This window comes from Equus quagga, chromosome 7 (genome assembly GCF_021613505.1).
Source record: "Equus quagga isolate Etosha38 chromosome 7, UCLA_HA_Equagga_1.0, whole genome shotgun sequence".
NCBI lineage: Eukaryota > Metazoa > Chordata > Mammalia > Perissodactyla > Equidae > Equus > Equus quagga.
The window spans coordinates 70,764,489-70,789,667 of record NC_060273.1 but is presented as its reverse complement, the minus strand read 5'-3'; the positions used below and the strand labels follow the sequence as shown (position 1 = coordinate 70,789,667).

Below are 25,179 nucleotides of genomic sequence, written 5' to 3'. Positions count from 1 at the left end.
TCTGCTGTCTCTATAAATTTACCTATTTTGGATATTTCATATAGAAGAGATCATATGACATGGGCTTTTGTGTCTGGCTTCTTTCACTTAGCATAAAGTTTTCTAGATTCATCCATGTTGTAACGTATCAGTGCTTCATTCCTTTTTATGGCTGAATAATATTCCATTGTATGGATGTACCACATTTGTTTATCCAGGCAGGGATTTTAAAGGAGCCATTCGAGGGTCCTAGCAAGTCTATGTAAAAAGGTAGTGCTCCTGACGTAAAGGCAGAACTCTGAGAGATCTCACCTGCTGTGGTCCACAGAACCCAGAGGAGAAACCCACTGTAAGAGAACACCCTGGCCTGAATCCGGGGTTGAAACTCAAATGCCTGCTTAAATGAGTGAGAAGGGAACAAGGCAGACCATAGGGCGGGTCACTGGCCACCTGCAAGGTCCAAAAGCATTCTTATTCAAAAATGCTTTAAAAACACCGTGCTGGCCAAATAGAATCTTCAGATGGGCCAGTTTCCATCACTATTGTGTTTGTAATCCTGGCTGGGCGTTCTGGAAGTCTGTGGCACCAGCTCCGGCTTTGGCATTAAAACCTCTACTAATGCAAAAAAAAAAAAAGTGTTGGCAAGTTGAACTTCAAGGTCCAGCAGAGAGATGGGTGGGTTCCCAAACATTAAATAAGCCCCGGAGTGTCACAGGTGTGGGGTGTGCTGTAACCAGTCGGAGAGATAAGACTGAGTGCTGACTCGGCTAGGGATTAAAAACAGCCCTAATACCAGGCTGAGGGACAGTTTCGGAGATTTAGATCTCTGTCTCTGAGTCAGCCAATACAGAAATAGCTAATCCTTCACTTCCATAGCCTTTACAAGAGGGTTTAACCGCACAACCTGGAATTGTGCGTGACAGTCTCCGAGGCAGAGAGTGTGACTCATGGAACCAGGAGTGTGACAAGCAAAAACTGTTGAATTCTTACAAGAAGTTAAAGAGCTCTGTCTTGTAAAGTTGGTTTCTTTATCCCATGACATTCCAAAGGAACACATTTGAAGCATTAACTGGTATTTAGCCCTGTGGTTCTCCAGTTGAGTCATAAATCACCAAGAGAGCTTGTTAAAATTGCAGATTCTCAGGCCCCAACCCCAGGAAGTTGAGTTCAGGGGCTCTGTGTGGGGGCCCAGGACTCTGCATTTTACCAGGCTGCTGGACAGATGGTCCACACATCCATACTTTGGCAAACTCCAGTCTAGTGAATATTCTTATAGACACTCAGTCTAGAATTGCAGCTGTCAAATCAGAGTCTAGATTATACCACTTGTGCAAATCTCTGAGTCCAGCTTAGAAAATTCAACTGGCCTAAAATCGAATATCATATTTCTTTTGTTTATTCATTCTCTCAGTGAGTATTTATTAAGAATCTGCAGTCCCTGCACTATATCTGTAGAGAAGACAGATGTGAATCCCACTCTTTAGAGAACTTACATTCTATGCAGGATCGCTGGGTAGGGCAAATAGTTATTCTTCCTATACAGAGAAGTTTGTTAAGGTGGGAACAGACTCTGTGAGGGTTGGAAGGGAGGGCAGATGTCCCTTAGTGTAACTACCATGTGACGCATCTCCTCTGCAATATCCCTGCTAAGCATTTATCTGCCAACGTGGATACTTAAATACTTCCAGGGCCAGGGAACTCACTCTCAGAATAAACCCATCCATCCTCAGACGTTAAATTTTCCTTCCCTCAAACTTCTGCCCTTTAGTTCTTGTTCTGCTTTACAGGACACGCAGAACAAATTAATCCCTCTGTCCACAGAGAGGCATTAAAATATTCAAAACTTTCACCATTCTGTTAATTCTTCTCTTCTCCATGGTGAAGACTCTGCCTAACCTGAGGTCTCCTCTCCATCCCAGTTACCAGCAGCCTCTGGGTGCATATCATCCTGTGTCTTTTTTTTTTTTAAATACAAAGATGAGATCCAACCAGGCTATCATTCATTTCTTTATTAGACATACATAAGCCAGGTACAGAATGTTCTAGGCTCTGAGGATAAAGCCCAGAGAAGAGAATAACCTCCTTCTTCACTCTGGATGTTGCCTGTCTATCAATGTCACAGTGTCGAGCTACTGACTAGTGGCAGAAGCTCAGTAGACAATATTTCATAAGGATCTTCATCAACAAATCACCTTTTATTACGTTCATTTACCTAAATTTATTGCTAACTACCAACAAATTCCTTTCTCTTTAATTTAAATGATATACTGCCAACTCTCAAACTTCTGATTTGTTTTTTGTTTCTAATTATATTTTCTTTCTCCCATTTGATTCTCCCCCCTCACTTCTTATATGAACCTGCTTTCCTGTATGCACAGTGCTAAAGCCATTTGTGGCTCAGCTTTATTTCAGAACAGATCTGTCAATGGCATGGAGAGACCATCTAGTTTGACCCTTCACTTTACACATCCTTTCCTTCCATGAGAACTTCTGCCCAACCCTTTACCATTCTTATGCCTCTTTCACTTAATCTCATGACCTTCTTAGACATCTGTGTCCACCTCATCCATTTCTTCCAGTGACCTGTAACATGTGCTTCCTGCCAGAGCCACAGTGGTAAACAACTCCTGCCAGATTCAGTCCAGCAACTCAGAGAGGAGCCGGAAATGCTCTCTCTAATGACTCTCCAAAGCAAGGATCGCCACCCACCACTTGGTGGTGGACACACCCTTCGATTGCTAGGATCAAGCCACAGACCCAGAGTCCCTCTACTGGGCTCTGAGAGCCATTGCACTTTACCTTAGGAGAAATTAAACTCATGTTGAATGATTAGGATATACCCCAGAACGTCAGCAAACAAGAATCGAAGAACTCTATCTCACAAATGACAAAACTGGACCTAGAATTAGAATTTTAGAGACAAAAATAATCTCCAAGACCATCCAAATCCCACCTCGTTGTTACTCAGGTGAAGAAACTGGGCCCCATAAAGAGGATGTGTTAGGGGCCAAGCAGAGACGAGAACCCAGGGCTCTTTACTTCAGCCCATCCTCTCCCCACCACGCTTTCGGCTCTAACTGTTCACCCTTACACCACTCCCCCTGTCACTTAGCCAGTATTCCAGTCCTAGGGGTTCCAGGCAACAAACCGTAATGGAAAATATATCCTACAAACAAAGTCAGACAAACAAATGCCATCTGGGTGCTCAGGAATCTGGCCATTTGCTGGCTCCTTTCCTTTTAGGGCTGGTTACAGGAGAAATGGCACCAGAGGGATAATATGTTCCTATTTTTCCTTCTAATCCAGGACACCTGTCCCTTCTTTGGGGAATGTGTAGTATTTGGGGCTTCTTCTCAACATGTGACCAGCCACCTGTTGCTCATGCCTTTCCAAATTGGCCTCTCAGGTTTGGAGCCAGCCAACTGGACCCCCACCCACAATAAAATATAGGCTTTCGCAGCATCCTAAATTTGAAGAGTCTAGAGTCTGTTAGGAATTAGCAGGTCAAGACAGTGCTCCCAAACAGAATATACACCATGACACTGCCTCCCCTTAAATATGATAGCTCTGATAGACTGTCATGAGTCTTTGAAGAGAAAAGAAGGCTGGAGGTCACCACGGTCTGTCACTTTATTTCACCTCCACCGCCATTCATTCATTCAACAAATATTTATTGACCACCTGCCATGTGTCAGTCACTGCCAATCGTCTACTCATCTAGTCACCCCACAAACATGTACGGGGCCTCTGCTGAGAGCAAGGTCCAATGCAGGATGCTGTGGGAGATCCAGCAGTGAATAAAGCTCAGCCCTGCCGGAGGAGCTCCTAATTTAGTTGGGATGATAAATCCACAAGCTACTGTGATGTAAGGTCGTATGTATTGAGAGAGATACAAAGAACTATGGATCATGGAGGAGAGAGAAGTCACTCCCAGCTAGCAGGTAAGAAAGTTTGCAAAAAGATACCATGTGAGACCTGGACCTTGAGGAATGGGTAGGATTTGGACAGGCAAAAAGAGTGCATGCATGGTTGAATTGATATAGCAGCAGAGAACCAGGAAAACCCAGGGGTCCTCCCGGCTGCTGTGCCGGGTGCACATGCTGTGGAGGGAGTAAATAGAGGTGGAGGTTGGGGAAAGACTCCAAAAGCTGGTAGGTGTGAAAAGTCTGAGCCTTTGCTGTTTTCCTGGCCCCTTAGGTTCTGAGGTTTGGCACCCCATCTGCAAACAGGCAGCCCGGGCAGAGAAGAAGTTAAAGGTAAGAGAGCTGGAAGTAATACCAGACCCACTACTTTTTGCCACAAGCTGAGGGCACTGTGCTTTAGTAGAGAGTCATTCCTTTGTTTGCACACTTCCAAATGTGAGCCTGTATCCTTGGATTTCCTTAATGGAAACACCTGCATCATGGGGCTTTTGAGGGGATAAAGACATTGGATGTGAGAGCACTTTGAAAACTGTAAAGCACTGTATTCATGTGGGTTTTTAGTGTTTCTGGGGTGACGCTACAACCTTACCAATGCATACCAAGATGGTGGCCTCTCAGAGGCACACATGCCATGGTCAGTTATTAATAATAATAGTTAATGTTGTCACAGGAATTGACCGTTTGCAAAGCATCTTCACAGTCACTGTCTGATTTGATTTCTTTAACCCCATGGGGCAAGTGGGGCAAGGAATTTTACCTTATCTTTGCTTGTGAGAAAATCAAGGTCTGAAGAGGGTAGTGATGTGCCCATGGTAATACAGACAGGCAGGAGCACAGCCAGTGGTGCAGGGCACATGCTGGACCAGCTGTGGTCCTGCATCCCTCTGAACTACTGTGCTCTGAAAAGTACAAGGAGGTCCTGTGAATCTGGGTTCTTGATCCAAGGACTGCAGGGAGGGGCCCAGCTCCTGGGTCCTGATGCTGTGGAGGGGAGACCTAGGGTGTGTGCTGGGGGCCACTCGATGATCTCCAAGGTACCTCCACACTCTCGCCCAGAATATCAACTTGGCCTCTTGGGACTCTATAAAAGGTTACCTGCTAGAGTATCAACTAAAAACACATCTGTGGGGCCCACCCCAGTGGCCTTGTGGTTAAATTCAACACCCTCCGCTTCAGCAGCCCATGTTCGATTCCTGACCATGGACCATACCACTCGTCTGGAAGAGGCCATGCTGTGGCGGTGGCTCACATACAAAAAAAGAGAAAGATTGGCAACAGATGTTAGCTCAGGGCAAATCTTCCACAGGAAAAAAAAACAGATCTGTACAATTTCTCACCAGCTGGTTAAACGTTCTCTCCTTTGCCATCTCATCAAACTTAGTGTAAGTTTTGCAAAAGAGCAGGTCTATTAATGTATAATTTTTTTGAGCCATGAGTTTTTTCCCCTGTTTCTTTGAAGGCCTCTCCCATTTGAGGTGTAAGAAGACATAGTTGTCCTTTTCTTCTTCAATTTCCTCCTTTTTGGTGGCATTTCTCAAATTTCAGTTATTCTTCTACAACCCCGATTGTTTTTGCCATATCTGTGTACCATTTGTATCCTTATATACCTAATATTTTTCTTTAAATCAACTCATGATTTTTAGCTTAACTTATTTTAAAATAAAACTATATTACCAAGTGGAAAACCAGTATTACTTGCTATAAATAGAAGGTAACCATAAAATATATTCAGTGAAAAGGAATAATTCTTAAGAGTGAGTCTTAGAAATTCTAGCTAGATCATATTGCCTGCCCTCTCTTTGTTAAAAAAAAAAAAAAAGGAGCCACAACTAGAAGGACCCACAACGAAAAATATACAACTATGTACCTGGGAGCTTTGGGGAGAAAAAGGAAAAAAAAATAAAATCTTTAAAGAAGAAAAAGGAAATTAGCGATTGTCGAGAAAGTTGCTGAAATGTATTAGCACCAAATTAAGACTTCCTCCTTGATCTAACCAAGAGGATTGAAATAGAATTTTACATTCTACTCTCTCACTCTGCCACTCAGTGTTATCAAATGTTCCACCTAAATTCATCTTCCCCGAGCTATGCTAGTTCACGATCCAGAGTTTGGAAAACCGCTATATAGCCCCACTGAGAATGCCTTAAATTGTAGGATAGAGATCTGGAAGGGAATTGAACAGTCCTTAAGACCAGCCCCTTCATTTTACAGATCAGGAACCCAAGATCCCTAAAATCATAGTTCACTAGTGGTCCTTGGTTCCCAATCTGTTTACTTTTTAACCACAATATGCCGCCACTCTCTTGGACGCTCTAAGACGGACATCAGTTTCTGCTAAGGGAGCCATTTCTGTCATTGCCATTGTTCAGAGGAAGATTTTTTAAACTTGCCACTTAGGTTGAAGTCAATCTACAATGGATACACTATAGGAATCAGTCTATTATGCAATTACATGAAGTTTAACCTACTTTTACATTTGATATAGACAAAATGCTAAGGAATGAGTATTAACCAGTTTTATTCACTTAAAGTAAATACCTTATTAACTGAGATAACCCAAAATGAAAAGTTTTATGAGTGATTTCCTATCTAAAAGGCCAACTACAAATATGTAAAAAATAAATCCATATTCTGTCCAACAGCCTAAAGTCCTGTGCATTTCAGATTTCATTCACACTCAGACGTTGATTAAAAAGGCAAAAAATAAAGATAAAGTACAGAAATAGTCAGAGAGTGCTTGTGACAGTATGCTAATGTTCCCTGAAGAGCTGGTCCTTGTACTCCCCTCTCCCCCTCCCCACCAAGTTGGAGTGCAGCTTCCCACCCCTCTGTCTTTGTCTCTCCCACAGCACAGGCGGACGTCTGAAACTTCCATCTCGCCCCCTGGATCCAGTATTGGGTCACCCAACCGAGTCATCTGCGTATGTATCACTTTTCAGCCACCAAAAGGCCTTTCTTATCCCCTAGCCTGGTATCTAAAGCGTTTCTAAGGAGAGCAAAAGAGAGCTGTCAGATTTTCATGCAAATGGTATCTGGTGTACGCCTGTCCTCTGCTAGGTCTGCGCTAGATCCTGAGGGTGCAGTAGAGTACAGACAGGGCATGGACCCTGCCCTCCTGGAGCTCACAGCCTAGTCAATGGAGTTACAGGGATAATATCATTCAGTAGGAGCAGGAGAAAGAAAGTGCAGTGACAGCAAGAACCTTGACAAGCTCTGAAACCATGCGATGTGCCTCCTTCGCCATTAACTGAGACAAGGGCAAGATAAAAATTTGAGATCAGAGTGGTATTCAGAGTGGGTATTGGGTAGGATGTCAATGTGGAGATACTGGTGTATGATAGAAAGGCAGAAAGGAGGAGGAAGCCATATGACTGAAACATGGCTGTAAAGGATTTGCAAGGGTAAGAAGACCTTTCCAATCACACGAGATATCCAGAGATGGAGTAGACCATGTGTGTGTGTCTGTGCTCCCATCCCCAGAGGCATTCAAACACAGAGACACTCATCATTTGCAGGGATGTGGCAGAAGGGACAAGAGTTGAGTTAGATGACCTCAGAGGTCCCTTGGATATGTAATTTATTCATTAATCAAATGTGTGCAGAGTGTCTATTCTGTGCTAAGTGCTGGGCTCTGCACTGAGGAACTGGACGTGAACTGCACTGACCTGATGCCTGTCCTCCTACCATTGAGTACGTGACTCCATGGATAATCAGTTGCAGTTCTGATAAGTGCTAGGAAGAGAAAGTGCAGAGTGCTCTGATGATGCTACAGATGAACAGAGGGACTCGACAGAAGAATCCTAAGGAAGAAACATTCAAGCTCAAAATCTAAGAGATAAACAGAAGTAAGCTGAAGGAGGTGGGGGAGGCAGAGCCAGGCAGGACTGAGACGAGCAGAGGAACGGACTCACAGTCAGCAAACCCCAATCCGACTGACTCTGGACTGTTCCAGGCTTCCTCAAGTCAAAGGAGCCAAGAAGACCAGAAATGTAGGGGAAATGGTCTACAGCGGGAAACCCATTCCTTGTTAAGAAGCTCTGGATATAGTCCGTGAACCCTCCATCCCTGGGTGGGCCCTGACCACCATTGCTAGATCATTATTTTACTCCAGATCCACATCCAGTTTCCTTGATCCCTGGTTGGTGCCCATCGATGGACTGTTTCCTTTTCTTTCTTCTTCGGTTCAAATGAATAAAGACATAAGAGTTGTCATTGACTGCAACTTCAATATGGGTCAATACGGCCATGCGGCTCCCGCAAAAGACAAGCGACTTTGATCACAGGCTGTACTCATTGAAGATTCCTGTCCAGAACAAGAGAGATGATAGTCCCCCCGGCGCTATGAACAGAGCCATACCACAGCAGGATTAATGAGCTTAGTTTCAGGACCTACACCATGAGAAGCTTATTGACAAACATGAGCATGTCTCCAGAAGACAGTTTCCAGGATACACAAGGTCAGGCTATATATGGTTGCATTATAATACCTTTCATGCTGGCCGGTCTCCCCTGCTGCTAAGGAGCCGCACAGACCTTTGTGAAATAAGTTAGGCTCTGATGATGTTCACCCTGGAGTCCTGGAGAAAGCTCGTGGAGTTGCCCCTGTGAGAAGCATCTCGACTACAGATGAACCAGAGCAGCTGGGGACACCTGCCATGGTGCCCTCCAACTTGGGGCTTATCCACTGAGATCAGTTACCCCTCACATCCCAGCAGAGGCTTGTGTCTCTACTTCTGTTCTCTCTTGCTCTCCCCTTAGTGGCACCTCACCTCCAGCTTCTCTGGAGTATAACTGCACCTGTCATGTGAGCCATGTTTGAAGTCACACTATTCCAAAGATGGCATCCAAATCCGGGGAAGAATTCATCCAACCACTTCCGGGACATGCAATACCTGGCAGAAACATAGAGTATTGGTTTAATTTTCATAAATACTGAGGTTTGGTATGAAAATAGAATTATCAGTGAACCTGGAGGGGGCAGGTTCTTTCAAACTTTGCTCCATCCCCTCCTGAATCATCTTCAGGTGGCTTGATTTCGACCACCCCACGTGTTCTCTTCCTTCCTGACTAATTGTGTTAGGATGCCTCTGTTCAATCACTGTGCCTCCAGACCTGAGGCTCCATTATAACTCTGTAAACAAGGAAGCTATAGGAAGAAATATAAATTTAGTATTTTTGAGGTTTGGAGCAAAGTGCCAAAATGAATATTGGTGGGTTGAGACAAGTTTGTAAGATGCCAAGAGCTCTTAAGGTCAAGATCTAACAACCCAGGACAAAAGCCAGCAGTGACTTCAGCAAGTGGACTCTTCTATAAGGTCCCCTTTACCCCACACCCAAAATTGGTGCAGACGTGGGCATCTGACCTGTGCAGGCTCTGGCAGAAATGAGATGGCACACTTCAAAGGGTTTAACTAAGGAGGGTTCTGTGAAGGGACCGTTTAGAGAGGTGTGGGCAGGGTTACAGGGCCACAAAACGTAGTGTGGCATCCAGGGACTACAACAGTGGGAAGTTGTCACCACCCTAGGCCTAAAGGGAAGGGCTGGCGAGAGCTGGAGATGTGAAAGAGCAGCCCTGGATGGACGGGAGCCATGCCCTCTGCGCGGCCCTGGGAGAATATTATGAGGATAATACAGTCTCCCTGGACCTCTGTCCAGTGGCCTCTCTCTTAATCTGCCTCACCTCGGGACCTTGCGAACCACGGGAGTTACAGGGGGCGCAGGTACTGGCTGACCATAGCAGAAACCAGGTGATCAGAAACAGAGGGATCAGCTGGAGGCTGCAGACACAGAGAGGATGTGGCTTCAGGAGCCGCAGGACGTGGGCTGTCCCATGAAAGGGGAAGCCGTCTCTTCATCCTCGCAGTTCTAGAGGGCTGAACCCAGGCAAAGTCAGGTAGTAGTAAGAGGCTCATTTCAGTTCGATGTAAGGAGCAGCTTTCTGCGTGCAGCCCTGTGACAGTTGTCAGTGAGCTCCCCATCTCGGGAAGCCGGGGAGGCCACTGGAGAGGGCAGACTGGCTGGGTTTGAATTCTGCTTATTAGCTGTGTGACTTTGGGAAAGTTAATTGATTTCTCTGTGCCTGTTTCCTTAGTCAAAGATGAGGATAATATTAGCACTACTGTTAAAGTTGTGAGTTGTAGGGGTTAATGGAGTTAATCCACGTAAGGGACCTAAGACAAAGTCTGGCTCATACTGAGTGCTCACCAGATGTTAGCTAGTGTTTTACTATCATGATTAATTCTGTCTTTACCATCTTCAACTTCTTCAAGGATGCTGTGAATGGGGCATCCTCACTCTGTGGGGTCGGAAGGCAGTCGGCACCCAGGCTGTGTATTCAAACCTGCTAGCTAAGTGGTGCAACTTGCAGAACCTTTTGAGCCTCATTTTCCTCATCTGGAAACTAGGAATAATCTTGACCCTTCACAGAGGCATCATGACATCTAGATGAGAGAGTCCCTGTAAGGCACAGGGCCTCACACGCGAGGTGTGCTTGGTGAACGTTAGCCCTGTTGGAACGGATGGCCTGTAAGCACCGTCTTATTCTACCACCCAAGAGTCTTCCATCCTGATAGTTTGTTTCTAGTGGAAACTGGAGAAGCTCGTTCCTCCTGTGCCTGCTTTTTGTTTCCTCTCTCCTTCCCTCTTATCTTTCTGCTTCTTTCCTGCCCATTTCCTTCTTCCCCAGGCTAAAGTGGATAATGAGATCCTTAATTACAAAGACCTGGCAGCCCTCCCCAAGGTTAAGTCCATCTACGAGGTACAACGCCCCGACCTCATTTCCTACGAGCCTCATTCCAGATACACGTCCGACGAGATGCTGGAGAGATGTGGCTACGGGGAGGTATGGCGTCTCGCCTCTCTCTGGGGCTGTTGGAGGAGAGGAGGGCCCGTGGCGTCCCCTGCCCACTCCGTCCCAGATACTTTAGCCTCTACAGTGTTGGCCTCCAAAGTCTTTTAAACTGGAATTTATAGTCAACATTTAAAAATCAAGAGATTTCCTCTAAAAATCCAACTTTTCTTGAAAAATCAGAGCTGGCGACACTAGTCCAGTGTTTCCACCATCTGGAGGTGGGGAGCAGAGCCTCCTGTAGACAGGGTGTGGGCTCTCCACTTCTCCCAGTCCCCACCACTCCCTGAGAACCCCAACTTTGAAGCCCAGAACCCATGACCACTTATCCCGTGAGCTGTTGTTTTTCTTAGAGTGGAGAAATTTTGTACCCAGCCCATGGCTCTCACCCTCTGCCAGGCTCTAATCCCTGGTTAAGTAGGGTCTCTGGTTTTTGTACCTGGCCTTAAGCCCCTGTGCTCAGAGCAAGAGACACTTTTATAAAAATGCAGCATCAGATGGCTTTGGAAATCGTTAAATGGTTGCTGGAGAAAAGGAAGTGTTCTCTGGCGAGGGCAGGGTGGCCACCACCCTGGGGGTCCTGGCAGTCTGTATGCCAGGAGATTTCTAACTCCATCCCAGGCTTCTGGAGCTGAGATCATTTGGAGCAGAAGGAGCCCTTGTCTGGGGGTCAGGGACCCAGGTTCTTGTCCCCGCCCATCACTGGCCCCTTCCTCTCTAAAGAGATGGGGTTCCATTTGGTTTGAGAGCCCAGTGCTGAGATTCTCTGGGTTCAGGCCCCTGAAATGGACCAGCGAAAAGTGACCAAGTGACCAAGACTAATTCTCCTGAAGCCAGAGATGGCAAACTGGGGCCCACAGGCCACAGCCAGCCCCCAGGTTTGTTTTGTTTCACTCACAAAGTGTCTTTTAAAAATGTAAATTAGCTGTCAACATTTCAACACTGGGAGGTTTCACGTAAGAATCTGCATTTCTAACTTGTCTTGGAAACTTGAGAGGCTGCGTTAAGGTCGGGCAGTTCCAGCCTGGCCCTGACCTGCCAGAGCTGAGCGGCCGCTGACCTCTGTAGACGGCACGTTCTGTCTCCAGCCGCACCACCAGCTGGCCCAACTCCCACCTGGATGGCAGCAGCCTGGCCCTTGCTTGGCCCTCCATTTGGGTCCCCTGCCCTGGGCACTGATCTCATGAACCGCAGAGGGGTCCTGAACAGGTAGAGGGACGGGAAGGGTTGTGAAATGGCCCTGAGCTTGCAGTGGAGAAGCCTAGTTCCACGTGAGGACCCTCTACCTCCTCTCTGAGAGGCCCCCCCATCTGTCCCGGTCCCTCTCTGGGCCCTGGTTTTTCCCGTTTGTAAAAGAAGGACGTAATCTCAAGGTTTCCAACCACCTGTCAGCACTGCTGACCTTCTGGAACTCTGTGAGGCTGGCATCCGGAGAGGGAGGCCCAGGGGCCACTGCAGACCTCTCTTTCTGAGCTGTTTAACCACTTTCTGTCCCTCCTTCTTGCCCTCCTCTCTCTCCTCCTGCTCCTTCCACGACTGCCTTCAAACTCTTCGCCTCTAAGTCGCTGGGAACGTTATCTCCCTACTCCCAGGTAATGAAACTGGTCCACGAGACCTTTTCTATGATTGTGGCCCTTTGTGCTGACCAAGCAGACCCCTGATTTTACCCTCCCTCACCTACCAAGGGGCTGAGCCCTTGCCCAAAGTGCTCCCCCAACCAGGGAGACACGGGGAAACTTAGGAGCATGACCTGGAGGACGTGGCGGTGGCATAAAGGCTAGAAATGGCTAGAAGAGAAGCTGGTGTACGCCCTCTACCCAGAGATGCCCTCCCTAATGGCTCTTTGATCCTTGGCCAGGATTCCAGGGACTTGACCCACAGGTTCCATTCAAGAGCCTGTGAGTGATGGCTGAAGGCCCTGAAAATTGTCTGCAGCCTTCCTCAGCCTGTGCCTGTAACCCGGGGAGGGATCTCCGTATTCAGAAGGGCAGCACCATGTCTCAGCCCCTAGCATCCCAGATCCCCTGTCTCCCCGCTGTCACCTTCCTGCTAGACCCTTGGGCCACAGGCCCTCATAGTTGCCAGCCTTGCTCACAGCCCCGTTTCCTCCCCTAGGACATCTATGAGAACCTGGACCTCCGGCAGAGACGGGCCTCCAGCCCAGGATACATCGACTCCCCCACCTACAGCCGTCAGGGCATGTCCCCCACCTTCTCCCGCTCACCCCACCACTACTACCGCTCTGGTAAGGAAGGGGGAGGCCCCCAAAGGGACAGGAAGAGCCAGGGGACAATGCAATGGCTTGATGTCCCTGGCTGCAGAGGCAGCATGGGGCTTCCCCAGGATCTCAGTCACAGTATGGCCTTCTGGAGGCCTGTGGCCACTCAGGTGACCAGCTGGTCCTTAACTGAGTCCCTGAAGATGCCCCTGGCAGGGGGAGAGGAGGGTGCATGGTCCTGAGAAGCAGTAGAAAGTGGCTAGGGAGCTGACAGGAGTGGGGAGTGGCAGGCAGTCCAGGGGTCCTGGCTGGAAGAAAACCCGTCTGTCCTCGTCTTTTGGCCTGCCCCATCCAGAGGGTAGAACCAGAGGACCAGAAATGGGACTGTGGCCTGGTCTTTACCCGAGGGTCCAGCTGGACCCAATCCAGTCAGGTTGTCCACAGCCGCCCTAAGGTTGGGGTGAAGCAGGCAGAGCAATTCAGGGAGGGGCCCAGGTGGGGAGGGGTGGGGAGCTAAGAGGGGCAAAGACGCCTTTCTTACAACCCACAAAATCTGTCTTTGGGGTGAAGCAAGAAAACAGGGTCAAGCCTGTTTCTGCAGACACACCGCATGCAAGCACAGCCCCTCCCCACCATCCCTGCTGTCATCACCTCACTGCTGCCGTAACCGCCACTGCGTTAATGCCTGTTTTCTCTGTGCCTCTGTTCTCTCTGGGGACCACTGCCTGCGTGCTCCAGGGCCCGAGAGTGGCCGGAGCTCTCCATACCATAGCCAGTTAGATGTGAGGTCCTCCACTCCAACCTCTTACCAGGCTCCCAAGCACTTTCACATCCCAGGTAGGCTGCCAGCCTGGAATTCCCAGCGTGGGTGCATGCTCCGTGGGGTTGCCGGGCGCCCTGCACCGGCACCGCGGAGAAGCCGGTTCCTGGGGACCCTCCCTAACCAGTCACCCACACTAACCCACCTCCAGTCCTCACATGTCCATGGGCTTTAGTCCACCCACTTGACAGAACCAGCCCTGATCAGGACCACCAGGAAGCCCAGGGAAGTGCCTCGGATGTCTGAGGGGCGTGGTGGGACTTGGCAGTACCCATGCTGAGGGTCATGGGCTTTTCATTATAAGCTCGTGACCTTGGGTCAGTTACTTGCCTTCCCTGAGCCTCTCTTGTTCTCTCTGTACAGCCAGGCACTATTCTGGGCCCTGAGGTTGCAAATGTGCTCAGCCCAGCCCAAATCCTGCCTTCATGGTGTTTATATTCTAGTGGGGGGAGGGGGATAATAAATGAGTAAACAAATAAGTAAAATGATAATTCAGGTAATGATAGTGCTATAAACATAATAAAACATAGCGTTGTGATAGAGTGACTGGGGTGGGGGAGGCCAGCTATTTGGAGTGGTTAGGAAGGGCTTCTGGGAGGAGGTGACGTTGAAGCTGAAAGATGAGAAGGAGCCCACCATGGAAAGATCCCAGGGCAAAACATCCTGGACAGAGGGAACAGCAAGTGCAAAGGCCCTGAAACACTAAACTAGCCAGCCAGGCCAGCGTGGCTGGAGGAGGCAAGCATGAGGGAGAGTGATAGGAGATCAGAGGAAGGCAGGGGCTGGGTGGCCTTGTGGCTGTGGTTTGGACGAGGTCTCCCCCTGAGTTCCAGCAGAACCCTGGAGCTCAGGATGTCACTCCTTACTCACGTCTACCCCGGAGCTCCTGCTGCTGTTTCACCTACACCTTTCTCACCTGCCCCAGATAGGTCCCATCCTGTCTGTTTTTGAAGGAGTGGGAGGGCGATGATGCTGAACTGTGGCCGCAGCATTCTGGGGCCTTTCACGTGGAATGTGACATGGCCGCTGGGTGGAGGCATTGGACACCTTGCTGCATGGGGTCCTGCTGAGCACGCGCCTGCCTTGTGCCTGCATGCCCACCATTCAAGCCCCAAGTCCCTTCCTCAGCACTGTTCGAATCCATCCATTCCTCTCCCCTCACCTTTCTTGGAACCCGATGGGATGAGGTTGGAAGTTCAGTTTTGGAAGAGGAAGTCCACCAGGGGAAAGAGGGGCACCCTTGGGAAAAGTTGCTGACTATCTCTCTTTTGAGATCAACTGACCAACTATGTCTCTTTTTCTCCGGTCTCTCTCTCTCTTCTCCCCACTGTCCCTTCCCGGTCTGTCTGGCAGCTGGAGAAAGTAACATCTACAGGAAACCCCCGATCTACAAACGGCATGGTACGGTCAAAGACTTGGCCAGGCAAGGGGAGGGGGCCGTTAACCATCTGTGCAGATGGCTCTGCACAGGCCACCAAGAGGGACACACACACATGACTGTAACTCGGTCCTTCTTGTTGGCTGCCCCCTAATCACTCAAGGTGACATTAGGAAGGAATTTGGTGTCATTTCAAAAGAGCATTTCGTGTCCTCTAAATACTTTCCCAGCTCCTCCCAACCTTCCTTCCCTGCTGTCTGGGGTCCTAAATTCCATGGTCAGAACAACCCTTGTCAAATGCATGCACCCCTGGGAGAGTCGCACTCCTGGCATTGACACTCAAACTTTGACATTCGTTAGAGTTACCTGGGATGCATACGGATTCCTGGGTCCCACCCCAGACTTCCTAAATCACAATTTTGTATTTGTAACACTTTCTCCAGATGATTCCAATGCCCAGCCCAGCTTGGGAACCACTGCTCCAGGCCATTCTCAGTCATAGTGTCCAGAGAATGGATGGAGGCCTGGAGAGGGGGTGTGGATGAGAAAGGAGCAAGATGTCAACGAGGTTGCCTTCATTCATTCATTTATGTATTCATTCATTTGTTGGTTCTTAAAGAATGGTCTGTGGACCACCTGCACCTGAGAGACCAATTGAAAAAACAGGGGCCCCGTCCCTGCCCTGCCCTAGACTTCCTTAATTAGAAACACTGAGAATGTGGCCCACAAATCTGCACTGTAAGCGGCTTCGTTTGTGATTCCTGCCTGCACTCCATATGAGAACCGCCATTCCTTCATCACTGAGAGCTCCTGTTCGTTCTCTCAAAAGCGCTTATTGAGGCTTGGTTGACTAAGCACATCCCTTCTGTTGGGGATGCAGGGGCCCAGCTGCCACCCCCTATCACCCTCACGTGTCTAGGGTCTGGTCGGATAACAGGGGAGCACGGACTGGACGAGCATGGAGACAGCAGAAGCAGCGCTGTACAGCTGAACTCACCGAGCTGGTGGAGGGGGCAGTACAAGTCTAAATAGTGGCTCTGGATGCTTAAGACCTGACAGTTTAGACAAATGTCTTCGATTTCTAAGGGGGCTGGTGTGGGGTCCAGGGGAGTCTGTGAGCACATGCATGTCTATGTGTGGCTGTGGAGGGCACACCATGTGCCCAAAGTGGCCACAGAAAGGGACCAACCCTAACAAAGGTAGTTTGTCCAGAAAAGGCCCCCGGGTCTCGAGCACCTCAGGACTGCATGAGATTTTCCAGGTGGGCCCTGAGGGGCAGCACCAGGCTCGGGGGGAGTCTAGGGTGGAGGTGGATTGTGTGGATATCACAGTGGATAAAAGGGCTGAATGACATCGGCTGGGGTGGGAGGGGCTGCCCGGGACCCACATCAAAGAGGATTCACAAACTTGGGAGGCAAGTGCTGCTGGAGGGGGACGCACAGGCTGGGGCTGGCTGAGGGTCCATCCCAGGACCCTCTGCTCCTCCAGCTGCACGGAGCACAGCAATTGTCCCTACAGCTTCTCTCCTGAGAAATGATCACAAGGCCCCGCTCATTTCCCCAGCCCTCCCTCTGCCCTAGCCAGCCTCTCGTCAGTCTTTGGCCCATGCTAAAGTCACTGCCCTGCATTTCGTGTGCCTGCGATGGGTTTGATGGTCCATGTCATGGACTTCAGGTGGAAGGGTTGAAGCTGGACAGCACCTGAGCCAGCACACCAATTCCAGTACTCACAGATGAGGAAACTGAGGCAGAGAGGGACAGGATTTGCCCAATGTTACAGCTGAGTTCGGTGGCAGAGCTGAACCCAGCATTGCTGACTCCCTGTCCAGTGCTCCTTCCTTCGGGCCATGCAGTCTCCCCAGGCAGGATTTGACATTTCAGTGTGAGGAAAAGGTTGACCTGACTCAACACGCATCACGGCCCTGCTTGGCAATTCCCACTCTAGATGTGGCTCGAATCCACAGCAGGCCAGCTTCTAGAGGGTGAGAAGGTAAGGGCGAGAGCTCGCCTGGGACCTGTCTTATCTCCTTGGAGGAGCCACAGCCTTGGTGTTCACTTAGGAGCCCACCTGAGAGTCCACGGAATGTGGTGAAGGAGCCCTGAGCTGGGGCCTGGTCCAGTTCTGGTATGACTTGCTCTGTGGTCTTGAGCTAGCCTCTTTCCCTCTCTGGTGTTCATATTCCCATTTGTCAAATGAGGGGCTTGGCCCCAGTGCTTTTCGCTTCGATGTTCCATGTCCCAGACCTGGCCTTGAAGTGGCCTCATTTCCCTGGGCTGGAGCCCCGCTGAGGCAGGGGAAAGAGTGTACAGGACACTCTTCAGGGATACTCTGCCCCCCTGAAGCTCTCTCCTTGGGTCCTTCGCAGGTGATTTGTCAACAGCAACCAAGAGCAAAACAAGTGAAGACATCAGCCAGGCCTCCAAGTACAGTCCAGCCTACTCGCCAGACCCCTACTACGCTGCGGAGTCTGAATACTGGACCTATCATGGGTCCCCCAAAGGTAGTACACCCATGGGGGAGCCAGGGCCAGAGCCCTGTCACCTGTGCCAGGGACGGACAGTCGCCCCCTCCTTCACATGAGCATTCATTTCTTCATTCACCAAACATGTACTGAGGGCCAAGCCATGGGCCCTCGGGAGCAAAATGGACCAGGTTCTTGCCTTACGGAGGAGGCTTAAGTCCCAACTAGAGAGGGAGGTGATATATAGGAGGTGGCACACAGGAAGTAGGAGAGCTGATGACAGGGGCCACTGTCCAGCCTGGAAGACGACAAAAGCTTCTCAGACACAGAGACTCAGCCGCCATAGGAAGGGTGAGGAGGAGTTAAGCCAGCAGAGTGTAGAAACGCATGTGCAAAGACCCAAGCGGGGAGGGCTGGTTCCACTGGAGGAAAGAAATGCTCTCAGCTTAACCTCGAGCTCAGAGGGAGGGGAGCAGGTCGGGGGTGAGGGGCCAGATCCCACAGCGCCCTGTGCGTTGAGGTAAGGATTTGGATTTTTATCCTAAACACTAGGAAGCCCTCGAAAGTGGTGACATGATCAGACTTGCGTTTTTAAGAGACCACTTTGGCTGTAGGGTGGAAATGGTTTGGAAGAATGGAAAGGAGATGATGTGGGGAGATGGAAGGCCCTCACAGGCAGCCTGGCAGGGGGGCTTAGTGGTCCTCGAGGCACCATCCCACCCAGTCAGACATTCCAAGCTGTTTCTTTCAACTATGGGGAAGAATTTTCATCACGTGCCACTTTGATTCACACACACCTTTACTAACTGAAAGCCCCCTCTGAGCAAAGCTTCACGGGAGCTCAGAAATGACCCCTTCTTTACCCTCAAATAATTCTCTGTTTAGTAAAGGAGATAAGACAGAAGCCCAGCTCATAGCAAAGTGGACAGTGCTCAGTGCCCACGAAAGAGAAGTGTTCAGAGGCTGCACAGGCAGGAGAGCCCGTGCCCAGCAGGCTTGTTGGGGGGTGGGGGGGTGCTGGGAGGGGAATCTTAAACAAGACCATTCCAATCACAAAAGAACAAATCGAAAAAGGAAAACGAACTCCAAATGGCTTAAGCCAAAACAGAGATTTTCTGGGTCATATGACTGAAAGTTTTTGAGGCATAGCTGGATGTAGAGGTGAATAAGCGTCATCAGGACTTGTCCTGTCCCCTGGGGTGGCTCCAGTCTCAAGCTGGCTCTGCCCTTGTCCTGGCAGGGTGAGCTCCAGCAGGTCCAGGCGTGTATACTACCCTTGGCAGAAAGAGGACTCCTGTCTCCTACCTGCAGCAGAAAAAGTGCCAACGCTGAGGCCATTAGTTCTGTTTGGCAGTCAGCTTACGCTACCCGTCATCGCCCCGGAATGAGAAGGGATGCGGCGTCTCCATCCAGGGAGGCCCACAGTGGAGGCGGTTCACCAGAGTGCTCTTGTGCAGGGTCACTCAGCTAGACAGTGGTGGAGCCAAGAAACCCCGACTTGTGTAGGCTCTACTGGCCCTGTGTGCCCTCTCCCCAGGGCAGGCCGAGTGGGCAGCACACGCGGGAACTGATCCTAGCTGTCTTTTGGCAGTGCCCCGAGCCAGAAGGTTCTCGTCTGGAGGAGAGGAGGATGATTTTGACCGCAGCATGCACAAGGTAAGCAAGCCACGCACACTGAATGAGATGCTTAGTCTAAGGTATGGACTGAGGGTTTTTTAATTTGCAAGTGACCAAATTCAAACTCACTTATGATAGAAAAAGGAAACGTATAACTTGGCATAACTGAAAAGTCAAATGGTAGGATTAGCTTCAGGTATGACTCGATCCAGCTGCTCAAAAAATTGCCATAGAGAAATTGTCTCTCTTCTCTTGTGCTGGCTTGCCTCTCCACTGGCCTCATGCACAGGCAGGTTCTTCTCATGTAGTGGCAAGTGGGAGCCAGCAACCCTCAGGCATTGCTGGTGGGAATGAAAAGGGGTGCAGCCATTGGGGAAGACAGTTTGGCAGTTCCTCAAAAAGTTAAACATAAAATTACCATATGACTCAGCAATTCCACTTCTTAGTAGATACTCAGAAGAAGTGAAAACTGATAACCAAACACATGTGCATGCGTGTTCATAGCAGCACTATGCCCAATAGCCAAAAGTGGAAGCAGCCCAAATATCCATCCACTCACAAATGGAGAAACAAAATGTGGTATATCCGTACAATGGACTATTATTCAGTCATAAAAAGGAATGAAGTGCTGACACATGCTACGGTGTAGATGAACCTCAAAAACATGATGCTTAGTGAAAGCAGCTGGACACAAAAGCCCACATATTGTATGATTCTGTTTGTATGAATTATCCACAATAGGTAAATCCAGAGAGACAGAGCACAGATTGGTGATTACCAGGGATGGTAGGGGAGGGAAATAGGGAGTACCTGCTTGATGGGTACATGGTCTTTTTAGGGGGTGATAGAAATGTTTTGGAACTAGATAGAGGTGGTAGTGGTACTAAATGCCACTGAATTGTTCACTTTAAAATGGTTAATTTTATGTTATGTGAGTTTCATCTCAATTAAAAAAAAAAATTTTTTTAACGGGTGCCAGCAACTCCAACAAGAGTCCAGGAAGGCTGTCACTGGCCCGGCTGGAGCCATCTGCCCTTCACTGAACCAGTCAGTGTGGCCAGGACCCTGCAGTCCTGTCGTTGGCCAGGCCTGCTTTTTGTGCCCCACCCAGACCACAAGACTACTTGTGAAAGAGAGATGAAGTCCCAAAGGAAATATGGGTGCCACAAGGAGGGAGGGACACTGGGAAGACAAAAATGGCAGAGAGTGACTATGGAGAGTCTTTCCCCAGCCTGTTCCATCTCAGGGTTCTTTGCTTCCTTCTAACTTCTTGCTCCTCCCTCCGCCCCCGACCCCTCCAGCTCCAGAGTGGAATTGGCCGGCTGATTCTGAAGGAGGAGATGAAGGCCCGGTCCAGCTCCTATGCGGATCCCTGGACCCCACCCCGGAGCTCCACCAGCAGCCGGGAGGCCCTGCACACAGCTGGCTATGAGATGTCCCTCAATGGCTGTAAGCACTGCCCTGGAGGCCTGCCGGGGTAGGGGGAACTTTCCTCCCCGCTCCGTCGTTGGATCCACACTCCTACAGCCTCGCCTGGGTCTAGCATAGACTTGGCAAGAGGCTGTATGAGGCACTAAAGAAGACCATGGTCTGCCCTGAGCAGTCACTGCTGCTTCTTTGAGGCATCCGAAGCTGTGACTTTCAGTCAGCTTCGATGTAAAGGAAAATGTCTTCTAATAGTGTGAATAACTCAGACATAAGGAGCTGCCTCTGAGGCAGCGAGTCTTCCATCACTGGAGGTGTACAAGCAGAGGTTTGGTTCAAGCACTTTGCCCTGAGAGTCTCTCACTGTAAGCTCCTCTCTGTTCCTGGACACACACAAGCTCTTTCCGGCTCCTCTCTTTCTTACCCCCTGTGGAAGGTAGTCCTGCCAGGAAATCCTGTCTCAAGTCAACACTTAACAGATAATAAAAGGTACCATTTATTATAATTCAATGTGCCAGGCATTTGCAGGTATATTATCACTCTTGGTCCTGACAAAGACCCGCAGTGTAGAGGGATAATTATCACCCACCTTATAGATGAGAGACCTGAGCTTAAGTCACTAGCCCAAGGTCAGAAAGCCAGTAAGGGACAAAGCCAGGACCAGACCCAAGTCAGAGTGACCTTGACCCAAGGTGAGATCGAAGGTGATGGCAGCGGTGAGGATATGAAGCCAGGTTGACTGTGTTTTGTAGGAGTCAGGCCCTGTGCTAACACCTCACTGTCTGCGGCATGTATACTTCACAATAAGCCTATAAAGGAGACACTGTCGCTCCCCATTTTACAGATGAGAAAACTGAAGCGTGGTTAAGTAACTTGTAGTGTTAGGTGTCTACTAATGGCAGAGCCAGGATAAACTGATGAGCCTGTTCCCCTGTTTGACCACTGAGGGGCGCTGTCTTCCACCCCAGCTCTGAGCTCTGTGAGTGCACCAATGCTGCTCAAAACCCAACTCATCCAGTGGCATCTGGGCAGCAAATACCACTGAGCACCTGCTGTGCGCCAGGTGCTGGGCCAGGAGCTGGGCAGGGAGGGAGGATGGGGCACAGGTGCAACAACCGGAAACTGCCCAGTGGGAAAGGAGGTAGTGAAGGAGGCCCCTCTGCCCACCAGCCAGGTTGGGCTGGGTATGGGAGCCATGTCTTTGTCCACCATGTCTGTCTGTCTCCATGAACTGATCTCTGGCTTTTCTCTCCTGCAGCCCCTCGGTCCCACTACCTGGCTGACAGCGGTATGTTCTGTTCACCCTACTTCAGCCCATCGTGTCCTGTCCTCACACCGAGCTGAGTCAGCTGCAGGTCCCCAGCAGCTGTGATGACCATACACTGTGAATGTCCCAGCACAGTCCTGATCTCAAATAGTCCAGCCCATTGTGTTTGTCAGATAGAAGGCCTCAATTTTGGTTCTGGAACCAGGCTTGCCATGCCCAGTAGCTCCCGGAAAGAAAGAGCATGCCCCTCTTCCACACACATGGGAGCCTGCCCATCTGGGTTCTGAGCTCAACTCCAATTCCAGGGCCTTTGTCCAGAGCCACCCTGTGTCCAGGAACAGGGGTCCACCATAGGAGGATAGATGTGTGCAGGGTAAGGCCAGAAGGCTGTGTGAGTGGGTGCTTCAGGTGGGCCTGGAATTCTGGCAGGGCGATGCACCCCTAAGATGGACAGTTGCATGTCTGGAGAGCAATGGGAGGAGCTAGTGGCTTCTGGGTTGGGGAGTAATATTGGCCATTTGCAGCCAGATGACCTCAGGGAGAGGGACCCCTGGCTTGGGGCTCCTGGTAATTGTCTTGGCTCTTTCTTTTCAGATCCTCTCATTTCCAAATCTGCCTCCCTACCTGCCTACAGAAGAAATGGGTTGCACAGGGTAAGAGAGGCTGTGCTGGGGACATTGTCCCCAAGAGGATAACAATGCCAGCATTAGCTCATTGTTGTGGTGATTATGGTGGCTACTTAGAGGTGAATCCTGGACAAAGGCTGTGGGGCCAGAGGTGTGTTAACTGAAGGACCCCAAGGCAATGCTTGGTCTCCTCCCCAGGAGCCCTGTGTGAAAAGGGCTCAGTGGGAAGGACTGGGGACACTGTGCTAAGCACTTTACAAGCACTGCTCCATTTGCGCTCACAGCCCTGTGAGGTAGCTGTTATTGCTAACCCCACTTTGCAGATGAAGAAGTGGAGGTCCTGAGCGGTGTGGTGGCTGGCTCCAGCTCTCACACGCTGAGAGTGTCGAGCCAGGACTAGCGCCTAGGCCCCTGCCCGGCAGCCCATGCCTGACTGCCATGCTCCCCTCGGCTTGTCGCCTGCTGAGCTCCTTACAGCCTTTGACGTGAAACCTTCATGGAAGCAGGGGGTTGGTTTAAGGACTGAAAAGGAAGGAAAAGTATGCCTCGTTAGCAAGAGGAGAGGCTGTGCGACTGGACAAGTGGCGGGGGAAGAAGAGACATAGACAGATGTTTGTTCATGGAGCACCTGCTAAGTGCACGCCCTGTTCTGGGTGTGGGCGCCTGCAGGGGACAGAGCTGCTGCCCCCACGGAGCTCACGCTCTGGCTGGGGAGACAGACAGCCAACAGGTAAAGGTGTGATCTGAAGTCAGGTAGCCACAAGCGCTAGGATGGAAGGCAAAACAAGGGAGGAGAGAGGAGGTCAGAGAGGGTGGATTTAAACAAAGGCCTGAGCACATGGAGGGACCTCACTGCTCTAAGACCAGCGAGAGCCACCGGATAGAGCGAAGACCAGTGTCAATATCCCTGGGCAGGGAGGATGCCTGGCCGGGGTGAGGGAACGTGGAGATGCAGCCAGACAGGGATGTCAGTGGGACCCTGCAGGCTGGGTAAGGACTTGGGAGGGTTTCCAGTAGGTGTGCTGCGTGATCCCACTTGGATTTGGACTGCAGAGAGACAGAAGTGGAAGCTGTAGACCCGTTAGGAGACTGTTTTGGGGTCAAGCACACAAAAGGGGTCATTGCTCCACTGGAGATGATGGCTGGTGTTAATAAACCCCTCCTGTGAGGGACACGCAGGCCCTGTGCTGTTGACACTCAGCCTCGACGTTCGTTCATGAACAAAGGTTCATTGAAGGCCTTTTACGTACACCAGGCACTACTCCGGGTGCTTGGGATACGTCAGAGGCCACACAGGACCAAGACCCCTGCCCCTCGGAGCTTATGTTCTTGCAGGGACCAACAGAAAGCAGGTATTAAAGAATAAACGAGTCAACTTACATAGAACGTAGAAGATAATATGCGCTATGGGACAAAAGGGGGAAAATGGAGCAAGATAAGAGGGTCTGGGAGTTTGGGGAGAAAGCAACTTGCAATTTTAAATAGGGTTGCCAGGGCAGATCTCAGAGAAAAAGCGGCTTTTGAGCAATGAAAGCGAGCATGCCATATAATTCACCAAGAAATGAATGTTTACTGAGGGCCTACTATGTGCCGGGCCTGGATGCTAAGGATATGGCAGTGAGTTAAATCACCCCGGCTTGAGACGGAGGCTTCTGAGAGGGCCCCGTGTCCCACCAGCCCCGGTCCTTGTTCTGGAGATGGGTGAGTGCTCAGGGAGGCAGCGGGGAGCTTGCCTCCGGCCAGCTGTGGCTCTGTCTCCCCTGCAGACACCCAGCGCAGACCTCTTCCACTACGACAGCATGAACGCCGTCAACTGGGGCATGCGAGGTGAGCGCTGGCCTCTCCTGGGACTCACAGGGGCTTCACTGCTCCAAACTGCGGCCTGACCTTTGACTCTGGCCCCGTGCTGGGCTCTGTCCAAGCTCCGAGTTCCCACTCCCTTTCACTTCCCATTTCCTCCCTTTTCCCCTCCTCTTCCCTCATCCTCTCAAGTTCCTGGCCTTGGGTGATCTCCAGGCCATCTGTCCCATCTGAGTTCCCAGAGCCGTCACAGAGTGCTGGTTGTCCTGGTACTGCTGAGTTAGAGCTGCCTGCCAGCCCCGGGTGGAGGGAAACACTCAGAGCCAAATGCACTTTGTTCCCAGCAAAAATTCCATGAGCTTCAAACTCTGCCAGATGATGCTCTGCCGCCAGCCTCCTCCAGCTCCTACGAGCAGGCGCAGGCAGGAGTGCAGCCCACATCAGAACCCTGGAGGATTCCGCCAGAAGATGGAGGATCTTGCCCAAGTGCTTCACAATCTCAGATTCTTCCTATTTCTATTCTAAATGTCTCAAGGGTCATTTTTTCCCCTAAAACCATATCTCTGGATCAGCCTGACCCCTATCTCCAGCCATCCATTCTGCTCATACCAGCCTTGATTTGAGGTGAATTCCGCAAGGACAGGGTCTCTAAGACAGAGGCCAGTGTAGTGATACAAAGCAAAGACCAATGGAAACCCCATTTGTGTATGTCTCTTTTCTCTCTACAGAATACAAGGTAAAGGAGATCTATAGATCCCGTGAGGCTCCAGGACCCTGGGAGCTGCTGCAGTGGGGACGAGCAAGAGGATGACAGCACT

General features: G+C 50.1%; 1 protein-coding gene across 4 annotated transcripts in view; it reads left to right on the top strand.

The window, feature by feature from the left end:
* Window positions 1-25,179, top strand: part of ABLIM3 (actin binding LIM protein family member 3) — a 108,970-nt gene that overhangs the window by 76,082 nt on the left and 7,709 nt on the right. For 2 of the 4 annotated variants that reach the window (XM_046666314.1, XM_046666315.1), the window contains exons 8-19: window positions 4,177-4,235; window positions 6,752-6,823; window positions 12,865-12,994; window positions 13,706-13,804; window positions 15,141-15,188; window positions 17,531-17,665; window positions 19,218-19,282; window positions 20,545-20,692; window positions 21,927-21,956; window positions 22,530-22,588; window positions 24,328-24,388; window positions 25,090-25,097. In XM_046666314.1, coding sequence (XP_046522270.1) covers window positions 4,177-4,235; window positions 6,752-6,823; window positions 12,865-12,994; window positions 13,706-13,804; window positions 15,141-15,188; window positions 17,531-17,665; window positions 19,218-19,282; window positions 20,545-20,692; window positions 21,927-21,956; window positions 22,530-22,588; window positions 24,328-24,388; window positions 25,090-25,097 — 914 coding nt within the window. The remainder of the gene's footprint in view (window positions 1-4,176; window positions 4,236-6,751; window positions 6,824-12,864; window positions 12,995-13,705; window positions 13,805-15,140; window positions 15,189-17,530; window positions 17,666-19,217; window positions 19,283-20,544; window positions 20,693-21,926; window positions 21,957-22,529; window positions 22,589-24,327; window positions 24,389-25,089; window positions 25,098-25,179) is intronic. The other 2 variants (XM_046666317.1, XM_046666318.1) reach the window with 2 other exon arrangements.